At 44.3% G+C, this 22,182-nt stretch overlaps 1 protein-coding gene across 1 annotated transcript in view; it reads right to left on the bottom strand.

Moving 5' to 3' along the window:
- Positions 1–22,182, bottom strand: part of LOC139391862 (thrombospondin type-1 domain-containing protein 7A-like) — a 184,233-nt gene that overhangs the window by 115,448 nt on the left and 46,603 nt on the right. The window contains exons 2-3 of the mRNA XM_071139466.1: positions 8,905–9,952; positions 6,721–6,969 (exon numbers count right to left, since the gene is read on the bottom strand). Of these exons, the coding sequence (XP_070995567.1) occupies positions 6,721–6,969; positions 8,905–9,952 (1,297 nt within the window). The remainder of the gene's footprint in view (positions 1–6,720; positions 6,970–8,904; positions 9,953–22,182) is intronic.

The following is a 22,182-nucleotide window of genomic DNA, read 5'->3' as shown; positions in this document are numbered from 1 at the left end:
AAATACATCCACAGGTACACCTCCTATTGACTTGATGTCAGAAGCTTCTAAAGCCATGACATCATTTTCTGGAATTGTCCATGCTGTTTAAAGGCACAGTCAATTTAGTGTATGTAAACTTCTGACCCACCGGACTTGTGATACAGTGAAATAATCTGTCTGTAAACAATTGTTGGAAAAATTACTTGTGTCATGCACAAAGTTGATGTCCTAACCGACTTACCAAAACTATAGTTTGTTAACAAGAAATTTGTGGAGTGGTTGAAAAACATGTTTTAATGACTCCATCCTTAGTGTATGTAATCTTCTGACTTCAACTGTACATATACACACTACTATATATATTTCCTCCTAATATTGCACAATCTAAGTGTCGCTTCATTGGCCTGGGCTGTTGTTTGAATTCAATTTGTCAGTGTCAAAGTTGCTTCCCATGTTGGCAATTTGTGCGGGATTAAAAAAGACGCTAATGTATTCTGTCATGTAAAGCAGGTAGAATTGCATGAAATGCATTTTTTAAACCCCCCCCAAAAAAACGTGGAAATCCTTAAAACGCCTCTGCTCAACTGCAACCAAGGCAAATGTTATTATGGCTTTGTTATAAAGGCCTTTTCTCTTCAACAGAGTATGACGAGGCTGTGGGACAACGAGGCACCTGGGAGATATGGTCCATAGCTAGACCTGGGGTTCTGGGACTAACACAGATGGGATCACTCTGAAGGAAGAATCCTTCAATAATACTGACTGCCACTGGACCTCCTGCCACAACGTTCACACCTCTTCATCTCTCTCTCATCCTGGTCTTCTTCAAATGGTGGAAAGGGAGCATTGGTCCACCAACATTGATTTATTCCTCTCCTCACTATCAGGGACAAAAAATTGCTAATTTTGCCCACGGAACCTATACCAAGCTATGTCCTGATCTGTATGCTAACTTTACTGTATAGAGTTTTAAACAAAATATGGACTGACTGATGTTCTCATGTACCACTGTAATACTTTAGTTTTAAACCCACTGTACCAATTTAGTTTTCAACCCTCTGTACCAATTTAGTTTTCAACCCACTGTAACAATTTAGTTTTCAACCCACTGTAATAATTTAGTTTTCAACCCACTGTAATAATTTAGTTTTAAACCCTCTGTAATAATTTAGTTTTCAACCCTCTGTAATAATTTATTTTTCAACCCACTGTAACAATTTAGTTTTCAACCCTCTGTAATAATTTAGTTTTCAACCCACTGTAATACTTTAGTTTTCAACCCTCTGTAATAATTTAGTTTTCAACCCTCTGTAATAATTTAGTTTTCAACCCTCTGTAATAATTTAGTTTTCAACCCTCTGTACCAATTTAGTTTTCAACCCTCTGTAATAATTTAGTTTTAAACCCTCTGTACCAATTTAGTTTTCAACCCTCTGTAATAATTTAGTTTTCAACCCACTGTAATAATTTAGTTTTCAACCCTCTGTAATAATTTAGTTTTCAACCCTCTGTAATAATTTAGTTTTCAACCCTCTGTAATAATTTTGTTTTCAACCCTCTGTAACAATTTATTTTTAAACCCACTGTAATACTTTAGTTTTCAACCCACTGTAATACTTTAGTTTTAAACCCACTGTAATACTTTAGTTTTAAACCCACTGTAATACTTTAGTTTTAAACCCACTGTAATACTTTAGTTTTAAACCCACTGTAATACTTTAGTTTTCAACCCACTGTAATAATTTAGTTTTCAACCCACTGTAATACTTTAGTTTTAAACCCACTGTAATACTTTAGTTTTAAACCCACTGTAATACTTTAGTTTTAAACCCACTGTAATACTTTAGTTTTCAACCCACTGTAATACTTTAGTTTTCAACCCACTGTAATACTTTTTGTCACGCAGAATTAGCTTGTTAGCAACTGCAGGTCAAAACACTCAAACAGACTAGAGGTCTAAACAGTGAAAATTGAGGAAATACCTTCCTCTCCACACCAGAGGAGTATAGTTCCACATTGCGTTGTACAGGTTGGGGGTAATTTAAGGGACACACATGCCATCACAGCTCAGGACTGCCTGCTGGGTGTGAAAGTGATGGTGTGTCAACACGCCCATCTGTGTGTGTGAGTGTGTGTGTGTGTGTGTGTGTGTGTGTGTGTTTGTGTGTGTGTGTGTGTGTGTGCGCGGAGGGGGGGATCAGATAAGACACTGCACGGACCAACTGACTCTTTCCCAGACACACTCCATTAATCATTTCCTCCATCACTGGCAACAAGCCAAACGCTGGGCTGCTTCTTTCCTCTCCATCTCTCCTTATATATTCCCCTCTTGTATGGCACCATCGCCCCACACACTGCGCCAAACCCATCTCTCCTTTACCGCCTCCCTCGCATCTTTCTCTCTCTCCCTATATGCGCCCCTCTTGTATGGCACCATCGACCCATACACTGAGCCAAACCCATCTCCCCCTTACCACCTCTCCCAATCTCTCTATCTCTCCCTATATAGTGGAATGGAGACCATTCAATAAAACACGTCTGGACCACCACCACCCAGCTAATTCTCTGAAACTGGAAACACTTATCTCCCTCACTAGCTTTAAGCACCAGCTGTCAGAGCAGCTCACAGATTACTGCACCTGTATATAGCCCACCTATAATTTAGCCCAAACAACTACCTCTTTCCCTACTGTATTTATTTTATTTTATTTATTTATTTTGCTCCTTTGCACCCCATTACTTTTATTTCTACTTTGCACATTCTTCCACTGCAAATCAACCATTCCAGTGTTTTTTTTATTTATTCAATTTTTTTATTTTTTCACTTTTATTTAACCAGGTAGGCAAGTTGAGAACAAGTTCTCATTTACAATTGCGACCTGGCCAAGATAAAGCAAAGCAGTTCGACACATACAACGACACAGAGTTACACATGGAGTAAAACAAACATACAGTCAATAATACAGTAGAAACAAGTCTATATACGATGTGAGCAAATGAGGTGAGATAAGGGAGGTAAAGGCAAAAAAAAGGCCATGGTGGCGAAGTAAATACAATATAACAAGTAAAACACTGGAATGGTAGATTTGCAGTTTAAGAATGTGCAAAGTAGAAATAAAAACAATGGGGTGCAAAGGAGCAAAATAAATAAATAAATAAAACTAAATAAATAGTATATTGTAGTTCGTTCCAGTCATTGGCAGCAGAGAACTGGAAGGAGAGGAGGTGCGACAGGTGGGAGATGCTATGGTGACCAGTGAGCTGAGATAAGGGGGGACTTTATCTAGCAGGGTCTTGTCGATGACATGGAGCCAGTGGGTTTGGCGACGAGTATGAAGCGAGGGGCAGCCAATGAGAGCATACAGGTCGCAATGGTGGGTAGTATATAGGGCTTTGGTGACAAAACGGATGGCACTGTGATAGACTGCATCCAATTTGTTGAGTAGGGTATTGGAGGATATTTTGTAAATGGCATCGCCGAAATCGAGGATTGGTAGGATGGTCTGTTTTACAAGGGTATGTTTGGCAGCATGAGTGAAGGATGCTTTGTTGCGAAATAGGAAGCCAATTCTAGATTTAACTTTGGATTGGAGATGTTTGATGTGGGTCTGGAAGGAGAGTTTACAGTCTAACCAGACACCTAGGTATTTGTAGTTGTCCACGTATTCTAAGTCAGAGCCGTCCAGAGTAGTGATGTTGGACAGGCAGGTAGGTGCAAGCAGCGATCGGTTGAAGAGCATGCATTTAGTTTTACCGGCCGTGATTGGGAGTCCCATAGGGTGGCACACAATTGTCCCAGTGTTGTCTGGGATAGGGTTTGGCCGGGGTAGGCAGTCATTGTAAATAAACATTTGTAAATAAACCTTCTCTCACCCACAGACGAGGTAACTGGGCCGGTTTGACACTTCACACCCTGTTGGAAATTACAGGAGAAGGGGGGCTCTTTCTCCCCCTTTAGTATTAACCAAAGGAATGGCTTTGTTTCACAGACAATTTTGCCTCTTAAACGCTAAGATGGTCAAAGTGGATAATGGATCAATATTTCTAACATAAGAATGTGGGGAATGGTCAGTGGGGAGCTATGGAAAACGAATGTAATAATTATTTTCATTTTGTGATGTCATTTAACTGTATGGATGAAACACTGTAACTATGAAAGTTTTTCCCTTTCATCTGTCAAGTTTCTGAGTCAAATATCTCAAACTCTTCCATCCAACATACTACTCTTGTCAAATCACCGTAGTACACTATTCTCATCACCCCACTGGAACCATCAGCACAGCTAGCTTATCTTCAAATGAGCAGCTTCGGGAGTGAATGGCACAGAGTGGGTTGGGTTTTTTGCAGATGCATGAGGTTACGATTGTTCAGAATGATGATGATATGATAAGAGGTAATGATTAATAAGATTACTGTTTATCGATGTAACAGATATACAGTGGGGAGAACAAGTATTTGATACACTGCCGATTTTGCAGGTTTTCCTACTTACAAAGCATGTAGAGGTCTGTAATTTTTATCATAGGTACATTTCAACTGTGAGAGACGGAATCTCAAACAAAAATCTAGAAAATCACATTGTATAATTTTTAAGTAGTTAATTTGCATTTTATTGCATGACATAAGTATTTGATCACCTACCAACCAGTAAGAATTCCGGCTCTCACAGACATGTTAGTTTTACTTTAAGAAGCCCTCCTGTTCTCCACTCATTACATGTAATAACTGCACCTGTTTGAACTCGTTACCTGTATAAAAGACACCTGTCCACACACTCAATCAAACAGACTCCAACCTCTCCACAATGCCCAAGACCAGAGAGCTGTGTAAAGACATCGGGGATAAAATTGTAGACCTGCACAAGGCTGGGATGGGCTACAGGACAATAGGTAAGCAGCTTGGTGAGAAGGCAACAACTGTTGGAACATTTATTAGAAAATGGAAGAAGTTCAAGATGACGGTCAATCACGCTCGGTCTGGGGCTCCATGCAAGATCTCACCTTGTGGGGCATCAATGATCATGAGGAAGGTGAGGGATCAGCCCAGAACTACACGGCAGGACTTGGTCAATGTCCTGAAGAAAGCTGGGACCACAGTCTCAAAGAGAACCATTAGTAACGCACTACGCTGTCATGGATTAAACTCCTGCAGTGCACACAAGGTCCCCCTGCTCAAGCCAGCGCATGTCCAGGCCCGTCTGAAGTTTGCCAATGGCCATCTGGATGATCCAGAGGATGAATGGGAGAAGGTCATGTGGTCTGATGAGGCAAAAATAGAGCTTTTTGGTCTAAACTCCACTCGCAGTGTTTGGAGGAAGAAAAAGGATGAGTACAACCCCAAGAACACCATCCCAACCGTGAAGCATGGAGGTGGAAACATCATTCTTTGGGGATGCTTTTCTGCAAAGGGGACAGGACGACTGCACCGTATTGAGGGGAGGATGGATGGGGCCATGTATCGCGAGATCTTGGCCAACAACCTCCTTCCCTCAGTAAGAGCATTGAAGATGGGTCGTGGCTGGGTCATCCAGCATGACAACGACCCGAAACACACAGCCAGGGCAACTAAGGAGTGGCTCCGTAAGAAGCATCTCAAGGTCCTGGAGTGGCCTAGCCAGTCTCCAGACCTGAACCCAATAGAAAATCTTTGGAGGGAGCTGAAAGTCCGTATTGCCCAGCGACAGCCCCAAACCTGAAGGATCTGGAGAAGGTCTGTATGGAGGAGTGGGCCAAAATCCCTGCTGCAGTGTGTGAAAACCTGGTCAAGAACTACAGGAAACGTATGATCTCTGTAATTGCAAACAAAGGTTTCTGTACCAAATATTAAGTTCTGCTTTTCTGATGTATCAAATACATATGCCATGCAATAAAATGCTAATTAATTACTTAAAAATCATAAAATGTGATTTTCTGGATTTTTCTCACAGTTGTAGTGTTCCTATGATAAAAATTACAGACCTCTACATGCTTTGTAGAATAGGAAAACCTGCAAAATCGGCAGTGTATCAAATACTTGTTCTCCCCACTGTATACCTTACAGAGCTTAATTCGGGAGATGGTAACTCTTTAAACAACCTCTTCCCGTGTTGCCCCAAATATCTAATGAGTACATTATTAATTTAATCGGGTAACGATTAAACATAGTTAGTGGATTAAATAAATAACATTCATCAGATTAATGACACCACTCAGGCTGTGGATAATAAGCCAGCAGACACCAAACAACCCACAGACCAATAGTAGTCAGGTTGTTATTGTGGCTCCTCCCCCTACTGATAACTCCCCAGTGCTCTTAGTCCTACTACTACTGTTGTGTTATATGGTTAGCTACACAGTCATTACAGCAACCAGCCAACGTTCCGGCCGCATGGCCTTAATCACTTAACACACAGAAACAAACCATTTCCCGTATGCACATATGCATTTAGTGCTAGAGACAGACCAGACCTGTCTGGCTGAGTGTCTGATGCATTAAGTGTTTCTTTTTTTTGTCAGCAAAGCTATTTAGGGATGCAGACAGGCAGCTTACCCATAGTACACTTTAGAAAGTGAGTAACTGTAATTGTCAGCCAGCCTGCAGAGTAGAAGTGCAGTTCAATTGACCATCTACATTTTTACGTTTTCCAATGTGAGTATACAAACTACACAATTCTTATACTGTTCGTACAAAAACGTAGACATCCATATAAGACATTGAAATCACACATATTTTTCAAACGTTGGGTGATAGAGTACTTACGCAATACAGGGGGGTACCCCTTCTCCCTGAGGGGTGCAGGGTTCCTTCTCCTCCAGTTCGGGGCACTCCTCCCCTTCTCCCACGGGGAACTGGTGTACCCGGCGTGTGCGTGTGCGCTCACCCGTGGGCCCGTTGAGCTCGTAGCAGTCCTTGGAGCAAGGCGACCAGTCGGTCCAGTCGCTCACCTCACAGTCCTTGGCCAGGACGCAGGCCTGGTAGGTCACTGGTAGGGACTCCCGAGAACACAGGCTGGAGAGAAGAGACAAGGCGTTCATTAATTAGGTTCAAAGAAATCAGTGAAGGTGTTTGGTCAAAGGAATGAGGCAAGGTGTCCTAATAAGGCCAAACTTGTTTGCAAAATCCAATTCAGGAACACCACAGATTCAAACCCCTTGAACTCATTCTGAATTTGCAAAGTACCTTTTCTACAAACCTACATATTAATTTAGCATTGTAGTCATTTAGCAGGTACTCTCACCCAAAGCAATGTAAATCTGAAATAGGACCCAAATATACAATTATATATTTCCTTAGCTTAGAGACAGATAAACATCATAATAAATAATAACCAATGTTAAATGAAGTGAGATGGAAAACATTCCCACCAGATATATTTCAGAGCTTCTATAACAGTAAACACACTTGATCCTTGGCCTCTAGACAACAATGTGGTTGGTAGATGGTCAGTATCAGATCAGATAAGCCTCTTTGGGGGTTTCAGTTCGACATCTGTGGTAGATGCCTAAAGCATTCATATCCCTTTAAGAAAGTGGGATAGATCTATTCGGTGTGAAGTGGTCACCATAACAGCCACCCCGTTACCTCAGAGACAGAATGGGAACGTACATGCATTTCACATCTCAGCAAAGAGGAACAATGCCTTTTCGAAAGCATGTGCACATGAATAGAGTGGAATGGAGACCATTCAATAAAACACGTCTTGACCACCACCACCCAGCTAATTCTCTGAAACTGGAAACACTTATCTCCCTCACCAGCTGTAATATGAATGAAAGACCATGCTACAGTATGTTGATGTAGTTAGATGGCGTTACGCAGGATGATGGTTAACGGAAAGGTTAACGGAAAGGGACAGAGGTTTGATCCTCTGACCATTTCATAGATGTTATGGTTGAGGCCTCTCATCGTCTGTTGGATCCCAGGGACACGGTTGAGTACAGCAGAATGGAAGGAAGCCATGACACTTCGACTCATCATCGATTCAACTCTCATAGTTGATCTCACTGAATAAATATTGGTTTTATTGGAATATTACGCTATCTTGAGGTGCAAAAAAAAGAATGCTGTTTATCCTCGTCTCTCTTTATTAATACTTACTATATATTAATCGCTGAATATCACAATGCTTTGGAGGTTATGGTAAATCTGAAGCTTTGAAACTAACTTCACGCTGTAGAAAACGCCAATTGCTTCTTTGAAAGACGACAAGTTCTTTGGTTAAACAAAGAATAAATGTCAATGAAAATACGATACAAAACATAATCACTGCAGACTCCATTGACTGAACCCTCACTTCAGAGAAAAAACAAAAAAACAGCTCTACTTTCTGAGGTTTTTAGGAAAAGAGGTTGCAAAAAACTGGCCAAAAATATTTGAAACGCAAAGTAAACAAGCCGTTGAATATGAATGTTAATAAACTACAGGACTATTGTGGATTAATGTGAGCTACAAAAAAACCTCCAAAGGCAGCATTTTTGCCAATACTTTAAAGTGGTTCCAGCATAAAGGAATTATTTGAGGGTACTATGAATAAACTAATGAGAGAATACTAAAACCTACTAAAACCAAAACCGTATGTAATATTCTATGACAAAACACTATTGCCATATCTATTCCAGAAGGTATAGATTCCAATCTCTCTCTCTCTCTTATACATTAACAAAGCCATGTGGGTGATGATGACTTCATGGTGTGTGACCGTTAGTACTGCAGAACACAGAACACTTTAGGCTCTTGTAATTCTTTCAGAGCTGACTGTGTGCTGCCAGTAATAATGTCTTTCTATAACACACAGAGAGATGCATCCCTACATCACCTCTGTAATGGGGAAACAATGGAACATATAAAATTATATCAGAGACACTGGTGAGAAATGGATGAGAAAGTCATCATGAGGTAGCTGTGATGCATACAGTAAGACTATAAACTATAAGTGAGACTGACCTTAGTGCGTCAGTGTTTCCGCTCCTGTGAACACAGGTCACCTCCCGGGTCTGGTATCCAACCTGCAGGTCCCAGAACTTCCCTCCCTGTCGGTTCTGTCTGTTCCTGTTCCTCTTATTTTTTATCAGCTCTTTGGTCTCTGGGTCTTTCACCCTCCCCCTCGCCCTCACTCTCTCCCTCACCCTCTCCTTGACTCTTTCCTTGTTCTTCCTGCGTCCTTCTTTGGCTGCCTGTCTTCCTTTTCTCCCCTCCTTTCTTTCCTCCTTTCTTTTCATCCTTTCTTCTTTGCTCAGTCGAGGCTGGCGTGGGGTGGGCACCTCGCTGCCCTCTTTACCCTCTTTACCCTCTCTGCCCTTGCGAAGCCGGCGAGGGAGAGCCACATCTTTACCGTGAGTAAAGGTGGGAGCCTGCCTGGCCGTGCGAGGGAGGGGTACAGAGCAGGGACCCCAGGACCCCACCCTCAGACTATAGAGGCTCTCTGGGCCCACGCAGGGACCTGGCTGACATGTCTGGAACTCTGTCAGGTTAGGGCAGGCCGAGCCCCCGAACAGAGGCGGCGCCAGGACAAAACGGACACGATTCTGAAGACCCATGCCGCACGTTTTCGAACAGGAAGTCCATGGGGTGAACTGGGAGACCACACAGTCCCGCGGGCACGGGATCAGACAGGCCTGCTCCAGCCTGGGCTTGGGCTCAAAATATTCACAAATCGCTGCATCCTCCGCGGGCACGCCATCTGCTTTCTGGACGCAGCCCACCTCGCGTGTCTGGATGCCCTCCTCGCCGCGGGTACATACGGCTGGCCGCTGGAGCGCCCCAGTGCTTCGCATGGACACGGGCACACACTGGTTCCAGGCACCCAGCTGCCAGTCATACAGGTCTTTGTGCCAGTCACACACGTGGAAGCAGCTCTGCTGGTTCTCCGGGCGCTCTGCCTGGTCACAGTTGGTGTGAAGGGTGGTCCAGCCTTCAGAGTGGGCGCACCACACTGCCCGGCTCTGGCTGCCCCCTGGGCCACACTCGCTGCCCATACACCGGCCCCATGGACCTGAGGAAACAGAGAGCCACAGAGGTCACAGGGAGTTCAACTGAAGGATTAACTATCAGAGCAGTTAGTCATAATATTATCCAAATGGAAAGCATAATGTAGAAGAAACTCAGCTCCTATCTGTCAGATTAGAACTTTACTGTACAGTTCTTAATAGCTACAAAATGACACGTCCATCTGTGTAAAACTTCATCTAAATGTTACTGTTCAAGACTTGACATTGATTTTGATAAAAAGTTGGAGGGCAGTTTATAAGGAATTTGCATCATCTCTTCATATGACTTTCCTATGAATCAAAGCCCCTTAAAGCCCAGAAGACCAAGCTCTCTAGCGCTTCTATACCAGAGGACTATCAGTCAGTTTCTGAAGTGCTTCTCAGGACAACAGAACTGTAATGTATTTACACATCCAACACAAACAACCAAAGTGGCTCGTGAGGAGGAATAAGTACTTCCTGATAAATAACGCCTTCGCTCAAGTTCTAAATCCCTACCACACACACACTCACACAAACAAACACAAATCAAGCCGCATAAATCACTATGCCAAGTGCAATTTTCTGATTGCACGTCCTTCCTCTAGGATTTATGGGAATGCAATTAAAAGTCTAGAGGTAAACATACCCTCGGAACATAAAACGCCAAGTAAGTACAGGACAGGCAGACAAAGAGCCCAGAGCCCACATAGCCTAGATCCCAGAGCCCACAGAGACCAGAGTCAACAGAGCCTAGAGCCCAGAGCCTACAGAGCCCACAGAGCCCACAGAGCCTAGAGCCCAGAGCCTACAGAGCCCAGAGCCCACAGAGCCCACAGAGCCCAGAGCCCAGATTTCACAGAGCCTACAGAGCCCAGAGTCCAGAACCAGGGCAGAATTACTGACAGAATCAATATTCCCAGGAAATGTAGAAGATTAAGGTACAGTGAGGAGGGAGGTCAGTGAGGAATTACCTACCCTGGCATATTCTAGCATAAGCAGTCCATCAATCAATCAATCAATTCTGCATGAAGGATAAGCAGGACTTCTAATAAGGGTACAACCAGCCCATGACAACAACAGTGCTGATGTGCTTGTGTTTGTGGTGCTGAAAAGATAGCTCTGCCAATCTCTGGCTGGATAGGGATCGCTGCAATGTGGGCCATCTAGTGGTGCTGAAGGACAGCCCTGCTATTCTATCAGTGAGGAATAGCGGTGCAGAGGGCCCTTCCCTGGATTGAGCTCTGCCTGTTTTATGTTGTTGGATTGAGCAGCTTGCAGTGCTACTGCTGGCCTGGGCCGCCTGCCTCTCTCTGTGAGCTGAGGGAGGAGAGGGAAAACCTACGTAGCTTACTATGTGAGAGGACAAGCTGCTCAGATGAATCTGCATCACAGAAGTGGGTCAGAGGTCAGAGGAATCCTCCTCCTAGCTAAACAAACTACCACGGACTCTCCCATCCAACCCCGTCTCTCCCTCTGTCTCTCCCCCATCTCTCTGGTGTCCCAGTGAGCTATATAACCAGATTCAGGGAGGAGAGGAGTGCCGGCTGCCGGAAAAAGGACACAGCCTGGGGGTTCACTGTATCCTCGTCCCAGATCAGTTATTGCTGTGTAACAAGGCATAACAACAGACAGAGGAGTAGGCACAACAGACCTGGGGCCAGGCAAGGGAAAGTCAACCTAGTTTTGTCATTTAACTTCCAGGTGACATGAACAATAATTTCCCTCAAGATATTCATACATTTTCCATATTTGTTTATGTCTGCATATGATGGACTAAGGTTCAGCACAGGGGAACTCTCCATGAATTAAAAGCTTCACTGGCTGCACAATCCTCTTGATAGGCTTTGTGAAAATCAGACTCAACCAAGCATCCGTTCTCCCACAATGCTACAAGAATGTTTCTTACCAGGGAAAACTATATAACACAATTCCAATGTAGGCCACTTTATCTGCCTGACAGCGGGGCTGAGGGGATAGCTACAGGAGACAGGACAGGAGAGTAGAGTAGAGTAGAGTAGAGTAGAGTAGAGTAGAGTAGAGTAGAGGAGAGGAGAGGAGAGGAGAGGAGAGGAGAGGAGAGGAGAGGAAAGGAAAGGAAATAAGAGGAGAGGAAAGGAAAGGAGAGGAGAGGAGAGGAGAGGAGAGGAGAGGAGAGGAGAGGAGAGGAGAGGAAAGGAAAGGAAAGGAGAGGAAATGAGAGGGAGAGGAAAGGAAAGGAGAGGAAAGGAAAGGAGAGGAGAGGAGAGGAGAGGAGAGGAGAGGAGAGAGGAGAGGAGAGGAGAGGAGAGGAGAGGAGAGGAGAGGAGAGGAAAGGAAAGGAGAGGAAAGGAAAGGAAAGGAGAGGAAATGAGAGGAGAGGAAAGGAAAGGAGAGGAAAGGAAAGGAGAGGAGAGGAGAGGAGAGGAGAGGAGAGGAGAGGAGAGGAGAGCGGTCCGAGAACAGAGGACAGGGGCTGTTTTAAGCAGTGTTTTATGTCTTGACTCCAGAAAGCAGAGCCGTGGTGATGAAAATGTCAGCAGAAGGAACAGAGCTGAATTAGCCCTCAGCAGCAGAGAGAGAGGCCCAGTCAATACAGCTCAATAACACCTCGCGAGAAACTGCCTCAAACACAAGAGATAGCCCTGCCGCTCTCTCTCACACACACACACACACACACACACACACACACACACACACACACACACACACACACACACACACACACACACACACACACACACACACACACACACACACACACACACACACACACATACAACTTTTGTGGCTGCCAATCTAGTATACTCCTTGCTAGCAAGTGAGGGAAAAGCACGATTGACCAACGTTTCCATAAAGAAATTGATTTTCATAATTGAGAGAAAGGACAAGAGGCATTTGATTAGCTAGGGGGGTTAAGCATTCTCAGCACTCTATTCTCTAAACAAGAACATGTTACAGCTGTGACATGTTAGCCCTCCCAGGGGAAGGGTGTGTGTGAGTGTGTGTGTCTGGGTGAGGTTTCGGATTGAAAGGCTCCCCTCTCTGCAGGTGTTCATGGTAATTAATGAACATGTCAGTGGGTGATATGGTTATCCACAGTATGACAGAGTGGGAGTGAGAGGGAGAAAACAGCTCAAATTGACCTGCATCACACAACCACATATGCACACACACACCTGCGTCCCCTGTCCCACACTGAGAGGAGCCAGGGGGAACTAACAGCCCTCTACCAACATAGAGGAGGGGCACGAGGGGTGTGACACATGCCCCAGACCCCTCTCCTCAAACCCCCTTAGAACACCCACCCCCGGGGAGCGAAAGAGGAAGGAAGGAAGGAAGGAGAGAAGTTGGGGATGTGAGCGATTGACAGATAGTGTGAAAGGTGAAAGACTGAAACAGGGAGAGCAAGATGGGGGGAGAGGGAGAGAGGCCTACTGTGAAGAGAGATGAGTGATGATGGAGAGATGGAGAGAGATGAAAGTGGTCTGGCTCTCCTTGGCCAATAATTGGGCAAGGAACCAGTTCTTAGATCCATAGACCAATTGGGCACTATACATTTATTTTATTATTTTATTTAACTAGGCAAGTCAGTTAAGAACAAATTCTTATTTTCAATGACGGCCTAGGAACAGTGGGTTAACTGCCTGTTCAGGGGAACGACAGATTTGTACCTTGTCAGCTCGGAGGTTTAACCTTCCGGTTACTAGTCCAACGCTCTAACCACTAGGCTACCCTGCCGCCCCAGTACACTCATCTTCCCCAGCATCACCACACGCACAGACACACACATGCACACCAGTGAGACGACTGTTAGCGGATTAGCTCTGTGCCTCTCTGCCCAGTAACACACAACCCCGCTCTAATACTTGCAAATGACATTTCCCTATGATGCTCACACACCCTAGTCATTACCCTCAACAGTTATTTTCCTGCCACACTGTCGTCTTTTGTATCACCAGACAAATCAATTACAATCCGTGTTTATTTATTTGTTTGAATCAAATCCCCCTCTCTCTGCAGACAGCTTTGAATCGATAGGAGGGAGAAGGTCATCTTTTGAGGAAAATAAGTGATGTGTTTCTGCCTTTGGGGACAGGCTATAACAAGCTTTAATGCTGGTGTCTCAACACCCTGTTATTCACTGATAAGATAATGATGTGATCTACTTAGTATCTGTCAGAACCGAGGCCCTCGTCTCATGGTGCTGCCACAGGAGGGGAGAGACTGGGGGGAAGAGGAGAGATAGGGAATGAGAGGTTGGGAGATGTAGGGAGAGAGAGAAAGAGAGAGAAGGGGAGGGAAAGAGAGAAAGAGAAAAGAGAGAAGTGAAAGAGAGAAAGAAAGTTTGCCCCATGCATCTCCTCAGTTGCTTTCTTGCCAGCTAAAATATTTGATCAATAATGGGATGATTCTTTCATGTGTCTCTCATTTTAGTCATTTATCAGATTCTCCTATCCAAAGCAACTTACAGGTGCAATTAGGGTTAAGTGACTTGCTCAAGGGCACATCTGCAGATTTTTCACATAGTCGGCCCGGGATTTGAACCAGCAACCTTTCGGTTACTGGCCCAATGCTCTTAGCCACTAGGCTACCCTCCGCCCACTCCTCTGCCAATCCCTTTCTCCCATGGTGCCTGGCAGAGGGCAGGTGTTGACATTTACCAAAGAAATAGAAAGCAATGTGATGTGTTGCGTCCCAACAGAGAGTTTGGATGGAGGCGCTGTGTGTGTGTGTGTGTGTGTGTGTGTGTGTGTGTGTGTGTGTGTGTGTGTGTGTGTGTGTGTGTGTGTGTGTGTGTGTGTGTGTGTGTGTGTGTGTGTGTGTGTGTGTGTGTGTGTGTGTGTGTGTGTGTCACCATAGGATTTGGATGGAGAAGATGGGGAAAATGGGGAACCCCATCAGGCTAGTCAATCTGTATTCATATGTTGAACACACATCTATGACAAAGACACTGTAAAAAGGTCCGGAAATTCAGATTCAGATATTCCTTGTTTCCCATAAAAAGTGAAACAAGGAATATCTTCCCGACCCTAAAGCAAAACTGAGAAAATAGTCACAATGAGTCCGCAGGCATTAGTCTCCCTATGCCAGAAACACAGTCTCATTGGACAGAAACGTCTGCCAAAATGGTAGAGACTATATACATGCTCAGATCTATCTCCAATATCCTAGAGGAGAAAGTGTATTTCTCTTTCTCTCCCTGTCCCTCCCTCTCCCCCTCTCTCTCCCGCCATCGCTCTCTCTCCCGCCCTCTTTCTCTGTCTCTCTCTCTCGATCATTCAATTAGTTATTTCTGAGATTACCTTCTGTAGTTGAGTGACCTACTTCCAGGTCACTTTGTGTCTGAGCGGTGGTCGACCCGCCCACAGTGATTCAGCTCTTTTATCTCCAGCAGGAACGATTAAATGAAAAGGGGAGTGTGTAGATGTATGAAAAGGAAATCGCCTCGTTCTCTTCGTCTACAGGTCGTCCAGGGTTGTCTGTTAGGTGGCAACATTTGAACTAAATGACCGCATGTTGTAAAGCTTTTGTGTCAGGCATCAGTAAAAATATCACCACCAGACATTGTTTCTAAATCCATAAAGGCATCCCAGACAGGCATCCCAGACAGGCATCCCAGACAGGCATCCCAGACAGGCATGCAGACAGGACAATCAGTCCGAATGGAGTTGTCTAGTTTATGAGCGAGAGACCGTAGACATGACACCAGTCGCTCAGATGACTGGTCATGTATATTTCATAAGCCAGTCAGAGTAGGAGATCTCTTCCCTTTTAGAAAGGGGTACAGTACATGGCTCCTTAACAATGCTGTGCTGCATGGCTCTTTGAACCAGTAGAGACACAAGGCTGGCTCTATCTTAACACAGACTTGTGTAGTATCACACAGACCTGGGAGGAGAAAGACGATTGATAACCCATATTCCCTTCTCAGCCTTTGCGGTCAGTTTGGTGGAAAACAGAGATCTGCACGGAGCACTGGAAGACAACTATGACATGTTTGGGGGATGATTTCTGGATGAACTCTTGACTCTTTTGACATGTGTATGATGGGAAATCATCCCCGGGCAATAGAGAACAAATAAAGGGCCATTACTTCAACATGCTCGACATAGCAATTACAGAAGTGTACAAAATGCTCTTTTGGGCAAAACATAATTTGTTGAAACTCCCACTGACATCACAAAGTACTGTGCAATCACATTTTCATGTACTTTATGCTTAAATCATTACAGCGATTGACTAAGATTAGCTACTAATGATGATGAGCAGCCTTTATAGCAGGGGTGTTCAACTCTGACCCTACGAGGATTGGAGCCTGCTGGATTTCTGTCCTACCTGATCATTGACTGCACCCACCTGGTGTCCCAGGTCTAAATCAGATCCTGATTAGAAGGGAACAATGCAGTAGAAACAGGCAGTAGAAATGGCTTCGAGGTCCAGAGTTGAGTTTGAGTGCTCTACCTCAAATCAGAGACAGCTAAGGTCTCATCGATCAGAGAAGCAGGTATATCACTTTGTCGTACATCCAAGCAGACATTCCAGCTGCAGTGCACTCGAGAGGTAAAGTGGAGGCACTCTCAGCAATATCAACAAACCGCCTGAACCATATTGTCTGCATATATAATTAATAGGCTGGTTGATCCCCCGGAAGCCCAGCTGAAGGGAAACATGTGGGGAACCGTGCCGCTAGGCTCAGAGAGAAATGGGAAGATGACGGACTATTAGCTCCTCTTCTCACTCTCTATGTGGCTGCCCCTCACTGCATTCATTATGTGTTTGTGTCTGTGTTTGTGTGCATGCACATCTGTGTGTGTACAGTGTGTGACACAGCCAGTGGGTGCAGGTGCTTGTTAAGGGCTGGGGTTGAGGAAGACCTTGTTGTTAGCTAGTGGTTGTCAGACATGTTCCCCATACTTTTTTTTCCTTTCCCAAGATGGCATAGCAGTCAGACATCCTTTGTCCTCGTCCTGTCGTGTCTCGTGTATATATATATTTACATATTTTCTTCACATATCTTTTTATATATATTTTTTCTAAAAATCTCAACTTCAAAACACTCTCCTGCAACCCACCTCACCAATTTAAAACAATATATATTGTTCACCTCAAATCTGAAATCTACAATAGAAGCTAGCCAGAAGCTAGCCAGAAGCTAGCCAGTTTACTGGCTAATGTTAGTATACAGCTAACCACGGTTGGTGGTCATCAGCTATCCTTTAGCTCGAAAAGCTATCGGCAGTTTTGCACAACGTGACTTTGCACAGAGCATACCGGACCAATTTTCTCTCCATATCCCCGGATTTCTACCACAAGCTCTGGACATTTACACCTGGATCTTGCAGCTAGCTAGCTGCTATCCGAGTGACTATTGGCTTACGTTGGTCTTGGAGCAAACATCAATAATTCCGGAGCTAGCCAGCTGAAGAGTTCCATCAGTCACTCCTGGGCTACAATCACCTATCCGGACCCGTTTTACTGCCGACGCGGAGCCCCACCAGACCTTCACGACTGAACTACCGATGTTATCTGCCCGAGGGAGTTGAACGCCTATACCTGAACGCCCATCTGCGGCCCGCTAATCGTTAGTTGTCTTATCGTCTGATATCTGAATAGGTCTATCGGACAATTTTCTTGGTTCACTATAACAATATCTATTTTTCCAATTGGATTGGTCCCCTCTACCACACAGGGACCATCTACCTTTAGAGCTTGTGCTGCTAGGTGACCTAAACTGGCTTAAAACCCCAGCCATCCTACAATCTAAGCTTGATGCCCTCAATCTCACACAAATTATCAATGAACCTACCAGGTACCACCCCAAAGCCGTAAACACGGGCACCCTCATAGATAAACACTTCAGCGAGCAGGCCTTTCTAATCGACCTGGCCCTGGTATCCTGGAAGAATATCGACCTCATCCCGTCAGTAGAGGATGCCTGGTTATTTTTTAAATATGCCTTCCTCAACATCTTAAATAAGCATGCCCCATTCAATAAATGTAGAACCAGGAACAGATATAGCCCTTGGTTCTCTCCAGACCTGATGGCCCTTAACCAACACAAAAACATCCTATGGCGTTCTGCATTAGCATCAAACAGCCCCTGTGATATGCAACTTTTCAGGGAAGTTAGAAACCAATATACACAGGCAGTTAGAAAAGCTAAGGCTAGCTTTTTCAAGCAGAAATTTGCTTTCTGCAACACAAACTCCAAAAAGTTCTGGGACACTGTAAAGTCCATGGAGAATAAGAACACCTCCTCCCAGCTGCCCACTGCACTGAGGATAGGAAACTCTGTCACCACCGATAAATCCACTATAATTGAGAATTTCAATAAGCATTTTTCTACGGCTGGCCATGCTTTCCACCTGGCTACCCCTTCCCCGGTCAACAGCAAAGCACCCCCTACAGCAACTCGCCCTCCCCATTTCTTCTTCTCCCAAATCCAGTCAGCTGATGTTCTGAAAGAGCTGCAAACTCTGGAACCCTACATATCAGCCGGACTAGACAATCTGGACCCTTTCTTTCTAAAATTATCTGCCGATATTGTTGCAACCCCTATTACTAGCCTGTTCAACCTCTCTTTCCTGTCATCTGAGATTCCCAAAGATTGGAAAGCAGCTGCGGTCATTCCCCTCTTCAAAGGGGGGGCACTCTTGACCCAAACTGCTACAGACCTATATCTATCCTACCCTGCCTTTCTAAGGTCTTCGAAAGCCAAGTCAACAAACAGATTACCGACCATTTCGAATCACACCGCACCTTCTCCGCTATGCAATCTGGTTTCAGAGCTGGTCATGGGTGCACCTCAGCCACGCTCAAGGTCCTAAACGATATCTTAACCGCCATCGATAAGAAACAATACTGTGCAGCCGTATTCATTGACCTGGCCAACGCTGTCGACTCTGTCAATCACCACATCCTCATCGGCAGACTCGATAGCCTTGATTTCTCAAATGATTGCCTCGCCTGGTTCACCAACTACTTCTCTGATAGAGTTCAGTGTGTAAAATCGGAGGGCAGACGACACCATTATGTATACTTCTGGCCCTTCTTTAGACACTGTGTTAAAACCTCTTAAGTCTACCCCCTCCTTTTTCGAACATTCTGTTAAAAATCGCGCAACTTTTCAGCGTCCTGCTACTCATGCCAGGAATATAGTATATGCATATGATTAGTATGTGTAGATAGAAAACACTCTGAAGTTTCTAAAACTGGTTAAATCACGGCTGTGACTATAACAGATTGTGTGTTTCATTGAAAAGCGCAAGAAAAACTGCTCTCTGAAAGCTAAAAATTATTTCCATGCGTCACTTTCATGGGTTGTTAAAAGGGCACAAAATTAATTATCGACCTGCATGCAATTCTTACAGATTCCACACGATGTCGCCATTGTCGTCATTTTCAAGGGACTTTTTTCTTGGTAAATCCAACTAACTGGATTCCATTTCTTCCGGTCTCCACCAGGATGTTTTGAATGTGCACATTGGCAGCCATTGATTTGAAAACGAGGAGCTATTGAATATACATCGCCCTGTAATCATTTTGATAGATTATAAACGTTTACTAATACCTAAAGTTGGATTACAAAAGCATTTCGAAGTGTTTTGTGAAAGTTTATCGTCGACTTTTTTAATTTTAAAAAATGACGCAGCGTTTAAAAACGATGTTTTTTTCTGAATGACACAGCTTCCATAGAAAGCTATTTTGGGTATATATGGACCGATTTAAACGAAAAAAAGACCCAATAGTGATGTTTATGGGGCATATAGGAGTGCCAAGAAAGAAGCTCGTCAAAGGTAATGAATGTTTTATATTTTATTTCTGCGTTTTGTGTAGCGCCGGCTAAGCTATATCTTTGTTTACATCGCATTCAGGCATTTTGAGGTGTTGCATGCTATCAGATAATAGCTTCTCATGCTTTCGCCGAAAAGCATTTTAAAAATCTGACTTGTTGGCTAGGTTCACAACGAGTGTAGCTTTAATTCAATACCCTGCATGTGAATTTTGATGAAGGTTTGAGTTTTAACGAGTACATTTAGCATTTAGCGTAGCGCATTTGCATTTCCAGGTGTCTACTTGAGACATCTGCGTCTCAAGTAGGAGCAAGAAGTTTTAACAACCCTCCAGACGAGCTTCAATTCCATACAACTCTCCTTCCGTGGCCTCCAACTGCTCTTAAATACAAGTAAAACTAAATGCAAGCTCTTTAACCAATCGCTGCCTGCACCTGCCCGCCCGTCCAGCATCACTACTCTGGACGGTTCTGACTTAGAATATGTGGACAACTACAAATACCTGGGTGTCTGGTTAGACTGTAAACTCTCCTTCCAGACTCACATCAAACATCTCCAATCCAAAGTTACATCTAGAATTGGCTTCCTATTTCGCAACAAAACATCCTTCACTCATGCTGCCAAACATACCCTTGTAAAACTGACCATCCTACCAATCCTCGACTTCGGCGATGTCATTTACAAAATAGCCTCCAATACCCTACTCAATAAATTGGATGCAGTCTATCACAGTGCTGTCAGTTTTGTCACCAAAGCCCCATACACTACCCACCACTGCGACCTGTATGCTCTCGTTGGCTGGCCCTCGCTTCATACTCGTCGCCAAACCCACTGGCTCCAGGTCATCTACAAGACCCTGCTAGGTATGCCTCCCCCTTATTTCAGCTCGCTGGTCACCATAGCAGCACCCACCTCTAGCATGCGCTCCAGCAGGTATATCTCTCTTGTCATCCCCAAAACCAATTCTCCCTTTGGCCGCCTCTCCTTACAGTTCTCTGCTGCCAATGACTGGAATGAACTACAAAAATCTCTGAAACTGGAAACACTTATCTCCCTCACTAGCTTTAAGCACCAACTGTCAGAGCAGCTCACAGATTACTGCACCTGTACATAGCCCATCTATAATTTAGCCCAAACAACTACCTCTTCCCCTACTGTATATATAAAATTGATTTTGCTCCTTTGCACCCCATTATTTATATTTCTACTTTGCACATTCTTCCACTGCAAATCTACCATTCCAGTGTTTACTTGCTATATTGTATTTACTTCGACACCATGGCCTTTTTTTTGCCTTTACCTCCCTTATCTCACCTCATTTGCTCACATCGTATATACACTTATTTTTCTACTGTATTATTGACTGTATGTTTGTTTACTCCATGTGTAACTCTGTGTTGTTGTATGTGTCGAACTGCTTTGCTTTATCTTGGCCAGGTCGCAATTGTAAATGAGAACTTGTTCTCAACTTGCCTACCTGGTTAAATAAAGGTGAAATAAAATAAAATAAATAAATTCTGACATGAGGTGGAAGCCATAAACCTTCAGAAATCACACTATTATACTACGAACAGTTACAGGAACACACACTCTCAAAACCATGCACACATGAACACACATGCACAAACATACACACACACACACACCGCACACGTGCCCACACACCCTTAATGTGCATTTGAGAGGGAGCTGATTTCCTGTGAATTCTTCGCTGGAGCAGGAAGCAGGTAGCAGATATCATAATAAATATGCAGCAGCACAGTGGAGGAGATCGGAGGAGCAGAGTTATCTACAGTGATTTCAGAGTGTTCATTACAAACCACCACCCACCCACGCCGGCACACCCACGCAACGACACCCACACATGCACACACACACGGGTGACACATTCTCCCCTCAATTTGACATCTTTGTATTTTCACTTTTTTACAATAATACTAAAGTGTATTTAGGTCAAGAACAAATCCTCATTGAATTCTACATCACCGGCTCCTCGTTCTTCCAGGGCAATCACAAACACACACAAACACACACAAACACACACAAACACACACACACACACACACACACACACACACACACACACACACACACACACACACACACACACACACACACACACACACACATACAGAAGAACTACAGTATTCATCCGGTGGTCACCTAGACCAGGTCTTCCACTGTGGGCTGAATGGAAACTGCATTGAGCTGTCCTTGCTGGAGGAAGGGTATCTATCTGCTTCATGATGGTGTGTGTGTGTGTTTGTGTGTATGTGTGATTACTGTTGCCGAATGGCCATCTCTCATTGTTCCTCCATAACAGAGGCTGACTGGGGCCAGGCACAAAGAACTGTACAACCCTACTGAGGGAGACAGAGAGAGGGACACACACACACACAGCTTGAGCTGATGTACAATGAGGCCACTGTTTGGTGTCCCTCACAGTACCCACAACTGCTACCATTACCTCCCTCCCTCCC

The sequence above is a fragment of the Oncorhynchus clarkii genome, chromosome 32, assembly GCF_045791955.1.
Source record: "Oncorhynchus clarkii lewisi isolate Uvic-CL-2024 chromosome 32, UVic_Ocla_1.0, whole genome shotgun sequence".
Taxonomy (NCBI): domain Eukaryota; kingdom Metazoa; phylum Chordata; class Actinopteri; order Salmoniformes; family Salmonidae; genus Oncorhynchus; species Oncorhynchus clarkii.
Note: the sequence above shows the minus strand (reverse complement) of the source record. Positions and strands in the feature narration are given on the sequence as shown.